General features: G+C 38.2%; 1 protein-coding gene across 7 annotated transcripts in view; it reads left to right on the forward strand.

Annotated features, from left to right (window-relative positions):
* LOC106880532 (alpha-1,6-mannosyl-glycoprotein 2-beta-N-acetylglucosaminyltransferase) overlaps window positions 1-5,626 on the forward strand; it is a 725,476-nt gene extending 719,850 nt beyond the window's left edge. For all 7 annotated transcript variants that reach the window (XM_052975725.1, XM_052975724.1, XM_052975723.1 and 4 more), the window contains one exon: window positions 3,761-5,626. In XM_052975725.1, the coding sequence (XP_052831685.1) occupies window positions 3,761-4,016 (256 nt within the window). In that variant the 3' untranslated portion in view covers window positions 4,017-5,626. The remainder of the gene's footprint in view (window positions 1-3,760) is intronic.
* The last annotated feature ends 6 nt before the right edge of the window (window positions 5,627-5,632 follow it).

Consider the following 5,632-nt stretch of genomic DNA (forward strand, 5'->3'; position numbering starts at 1 on the left):
ATGCGTGTGTGCAACAAAACATGAAAAACTTGTCTTACCTTAGGAAGAACATACACGCATTATACACGCATTTTTGCCAGTATATACGCAGTGAAGCTATACAATAGCGTCGTTTTTATATCGATTGCTATTCTCCAGCAAATATCGGTACCTTGTTGTACCATTCTTATGAATTTATATATATATATATATATATACTGACACACACACATACATATATGAGGGTGAGTAAAAAAGCAATGACATTTTGTTTAGGACAGGTATAATTACCAACACAGGAGCATGTATCATACATCAAAATGAAGCTGGTCCTCTGTGGATCACATCCCTACTTCTCCACATAGTCACCGTTTCTCTCAATAGCAATGTTCCATCTTCGAACGAGAGCATGTATCCCTGCCCCATAAAATTCTGCTGATTGTTCTTTGAACAACTTCTTCACTACAGTTTTCACTTCCTCGTCACTAGAATAATTTAGCGCCTTCAGACTATCATCTCTTCGGCCCCATGAAAGAGGGTTTGAGAGGCAAACATTATTCCAGTGACGAAGAAGTGAAAACTGTAGTGAAGAAGTGGCGTCAAGAACAGTCAACAGAATTTTACGTGGCAGGGATACATGCTTTTATTCGAAGGTGGAACATTGCTATTGAGAGAAACGGTGACTATGTTGAGAAGTAGGGATGTGATCCACAGAGGACCAGCTTCATTTTGATGTATGATACATGTTCCTGTGTTGGTAATTATACCTGTCCTAAACAAAATGGCATTACTTTTTGACTCACCCTCATATATTTACATATATTTCTTCTCCTTTTTGCTTGTGTACTTCACACAACATTCTGACACATGTACACACTTCTATCACCATCTTCTTGTCCCTCCAAATGTCCCAACTATTTTTTTTTTCCTTCTCTCACTGAAACAAGAAAATGATTTTCATTTTTGCACTATTTTTATTGATTTCTTTAATTTTTCTTCACCTTTTCAATAGCATCTACACCCATACCCTTGCAAAAAATATGGCTACACCTACACACCAACCTTCCACTACTCCTCCACATTTGCACATTCAACATACATTCTCCTCCCTTCTTTGCTCCCCTTGCCATATAAACCACATTCTTTTTCTACCTCTCTACTGAAGAAGAACTAACGTCCGAAATGTCAAGAGTCTTTACCTGAATTAAAGGTTTAGACTAATACAACAATTGTTATAACCTTTGCCTGCCTCCATTGTTGTCTTCTTTTTCTTCAACATTTCTTCCAATGAAATATATATATATATATACATACATATATACACCCTCTCTTGCATACTTCTATTCACATATTCACACACACACATGCTTTCTCTTTTGCTCTCTCTCTCTCTCTCCTACGTTGTGTCTTTGACTTTCTGCCCCTCTCTCTTTTTCTCTCTCTCCTTCCTTTGCTTCACTTTTCCTCTCTTTCTCTCTCTCTCCTCCTCTCTCTCTTTCTCTTTCTCCCCACCACCTCACTCTGTTCCGGCAAGCAGTTATTTGGTAGGTGGGGGTTTAAAGACGCAGTACGTTTACTTACTCATATCCAGAGTTGGCAGAAACTGAAAAAAAGTCTTTGCATTTGTCATTATTTCTTGTAATGAAATATTTTCTTTAGATGTCCATCAACAGAGATTTGGCTAACTTAAGAATCTACACTAAATTCTTCAAAACAAATATATCACTACAATTGCTACAATAACAGCAACATACTTTTGCTTCCCTGAATAATACCAAGAAACAAATCATCCATGCTATAATTATTATTTTAACTTTTACCGAAATTATCCATGTTGGCAAATGTAAACTTCCATAGTTACGCATTGTATGACTGGTATCTCTCACGGTATTGGAATTTGGGATGTGTTAGGTGAGTAAGTGCTCTGACAGAATAACCCTCTTCCCATTCAAGGTAGGGTGGATCTCTAGTCCAGGACACAACATTCAGTGACATGTTCTCCAGCTCCAACTTTGCTGCATTGGCTGCAGGAGAGAAAAATCAAGAAATACAGGGAGCCTGACCAGCTGCTATCGAGACATCGTGTTCCTAAACCCCGTACTATCAATCACCTCTGCAAAATAAGGATAACAGCAGCCTGTTGGAGAAATGAACTCTGTGTGGTGGATAGGCTGCTGCAGCAAGTGCCACTGGCCCTCCTCCACCATGACACCATTGCAATCATTATCACAAATTGCAGTTGTGCATACTATTTGTTCTGGGGGGAATGTGACCCATCACCCCACCACACTTTAGCTGTTCCTTTCTTATCACTTTTCCTGTTTCTTTGTATTTAAATATGAGTATTAGGTCATCCCATAAATAATGCGTTTTTATACAATTGCATGAACTAAAAGTCAGAGGGGGACACGATAAACTACCTGCATCAACTTGCTATTAAAGCAGGTAGTAATTTTACCTTGTACTTATTCTTAGTGCAAGTTTTGAAGAGTGCAGTTTGATTTTAACAGTTATTTTTTCAAAGCTATAATGGAAGTGACAAAGGAGCATATTCAGCATATTTTGCTTTATGAGTTCAATAAAGGCAACAATGCAACATGATTGTAAGATTTTGGTTTCAATCCCTGGACTGGGTGATCCGTTGTGTTTTTGAGCAAAAACACTTCATATCACATTGCTCCAGTCCACTCAGCTGTAGAAATGAGTTTAGCCTGGAGAGGGATGGGCTCTGCCAGGCTTTCTCACCCTAGATATGCTGCATGGCTGAAGCACCCCAGAGACCCCCCCCCAAAGGGTTAAGGGACTTGTCACTTGTCAGTAACAAACCAACCATAGCACCTATGTTGTCACTATTGTGTCATTGAATTAAATTTTTACACAGCTGGTGTTAGGAAGGGCTTCCTGCTGTAAATGCCATGCCAAAGCTGACATTGTGGCCTGGTGCTGCCTCTGCAACTTGTTGGGCCCTGTCAAACTGTCCAACCCATGCCAGCATGGAAAATGAAATATTTGATGACGATGGTGAGCTGGGTAGCATTTATGTTATTGTTAGTTTAGCACTTAAACCAGCCATATACGGCTCAAATATTCTACCTGTTTTGTCTTCAAACTGGTCAGATCCAGCCTCTCTTACCTACCCTGCAATGTCATTTGCAAAATGAACAATCATCACTTTATTTACATTATTTACATTTGACAGATATTTGTCCTCTTCTTGTTTGTTGTTAACACAATGTTTCGGCTGATATACCCTTCAGCCTTTGGTCAGTCAACCATTCATCCACTCTTAGGTGCCATCAGAAAAATATAGCTAGCTTTTGATGGAGTTTCTCTATATGTCTCCACTATGCCATATGCCCGGGCATATGGTGTAGTGGTTAAGAGTGCGGACTACTAACCCCAAGATTCTGAGTTCGATTCCAGGCAGTGACTTGAATAAATAATAATAATAACAACAACATCGAAAAATACTTTAGGAATGAGAATCCAGGTTCGAAATTTTCCCAAGACACCTGATGAGGGCTGGAGGGTGTATCAGCCGAAGCGTTGTGTTAACAACAAACAAGATGAGGACAAATATCCTGTCAAATGTAAATAATGTACATAATTCCTCATCTCTTAAATATAGAACTGAGTCATCACTTTGTAATCTCAAAAACTACAAGATAATACAGGATTAACTTTAAAGAATGTGAATAAATAAGCCTTATATTTGACAGAACAATCTGAATGCTAAATCATTGCCACATCATTATGTTTTTTTTTTGTTTTTATTTTCCAGTGGTGTCCATCACAAAGGAAAGGTTTGTAGCCCAGAAGCAAAAAAGAAAGCAGTTGAGAAACTTTTGCTTGATAATAAACAAAACTTCTTCCCAAACGTTATCACAATGGCCGGCGTTTCCGGTTTACGTCTACGTGATCCGAAACCAAACGGAGGCTGGGGAGACTACAGGGACAGACAACTGTGTTACAGTTTCATCCATAGAAACACTTCAGAATTGAGTTTTATTAAGAACCCTAATATCACAAGGTCTTAACGCTTCTCGGTTTTTGACATAGATTAAACAAATTTCTTTTTTTTTTTTCTTTTGTTTCAAAATCTTGATAACATTGATCAAGCAATTCAATAAATAACATTTACTGTCTTGTCATAAATTGAAGAAGAAGAAGATGGATGGAACCAAATCATTTTGATTCTACAAAAACGAAGGAAAAATGAAAGAAACGACAAGACGTACAGCGTGAAATGTGATCTCATCTAACTGGCTCCATTTAACAGTTATGGTTGGTGCTATACAGTCGACACAACCATTTCCCTACAATTACAGATACAGTAGAGACAAACAGACAGAGAGAAGGTGGTGTAGTCGTCTGAGATGTCTCTCCCTTACTAAAAAAACTGAATTAACAGGTTTAGTTTCCACTGCTGAACTAAAACGACCTGCTGGAAACTGGAGTGTTAAGATCCTGTGATGTAATGTTAAAAAGAGAAAAGGAAACAAAAAACACAACAAAAAAACAACTGTTGCCTGGCTGTTTTATCTTTTTTTTTTCCTACTTCCAATGTTCTATTGTTTGCCAATAGATCTAACTGCTCATCATCTCAACTGGTGAAGTCTCATTCTTCTCTACTACTGCTCCGTTCTACCAAACATCCGCACATCATTGTTAATCTGCCTTCTTACTCTGTGATTATTATTATTATTATTATTATTAATTATGGTGGTGGCGAACTGGCAGAATCGTTAGCACGCCAGGCAAAATGCTTAGCAGTATTTTGTCTGTTGCTTCGTTCTGAGTTCAAATTCCACCGAGATCAATAAATTAAGTACCAGTGAAACACTGGGGGGTCAATTTAATCAAGTAGTCCCCTCCTCCAAAATTTCAGGCCTTATGCCTATAGTAGAAAGGATTATTATTACTATTATTATTATTATTATTATTATTATTAAGGTGATGAGCTGGCAGAGCCATTAGCATGCCAGGTGAAATGCTTGGTGGTATTTCATCTGTCTCTACATTCTGGGTTCAGATTCTGCCATGGTCGACTTTGCCTTTCAGGGTCGATTAAATAAGTATCAGTTATGCACTGCAGTCAATGTACCCCCTCCCCCATTATTAATTATTAAGATGGCAACCTGGCAGAATCGTTAACGTGCCGCGTAAAATGCTTAATGGTATTTCGTCCAGAGCTCAAATTCTGCCAAACTTGAGTTTGCCTTTCATCTCTTTCAGGGTCGGTAAAATAAGTATCAGTCAAGCCCTGGGGGTCAATGTAATTGACAAGCCCTCTCCCCTCAAAAACCTCAGGCCCTGTGCCTTCAGCAGAAATGATTATTATTATTATTATTATTATTATTATTATTATTATTATGCTTAACGGTATTTCGTCTGTCTGCACATTCTGAGTTCAAATTCCACCGAGGTCGATTTTGCCTTTCATCCTTTCAGGGTCGATGAAATAAGTACCAGTTATGCATTTGGAGCCAATGTAATCGACTTATTCCTTCCCCACAAAATTTCAGGCCTTGTACCTTCAGTAGAAAGGTTTATTATTATTATTATTATTATTAATCAATAATAACCACAGTGGTTTGGCAGAAATCAGATGGCGGAAACTGGAATAAATGCCTTGCAGTATTTTCTTGTTTTT

Source organism: Octopus bimaculoides, chromosome 22, assembly GCF_001194135.2.
Source record: "Octopus bimaculoides isolate UCB-OBI-ISO-001 chromosome 22, ASM119413v2, whole genome shotgun sequence".
Lineage (NCBI taxonomy): Eukaryota > Metazoa > Mollusca > Cephalopoda > Octopoda > Octopodidae > Octopus > Octopus bimaculoides.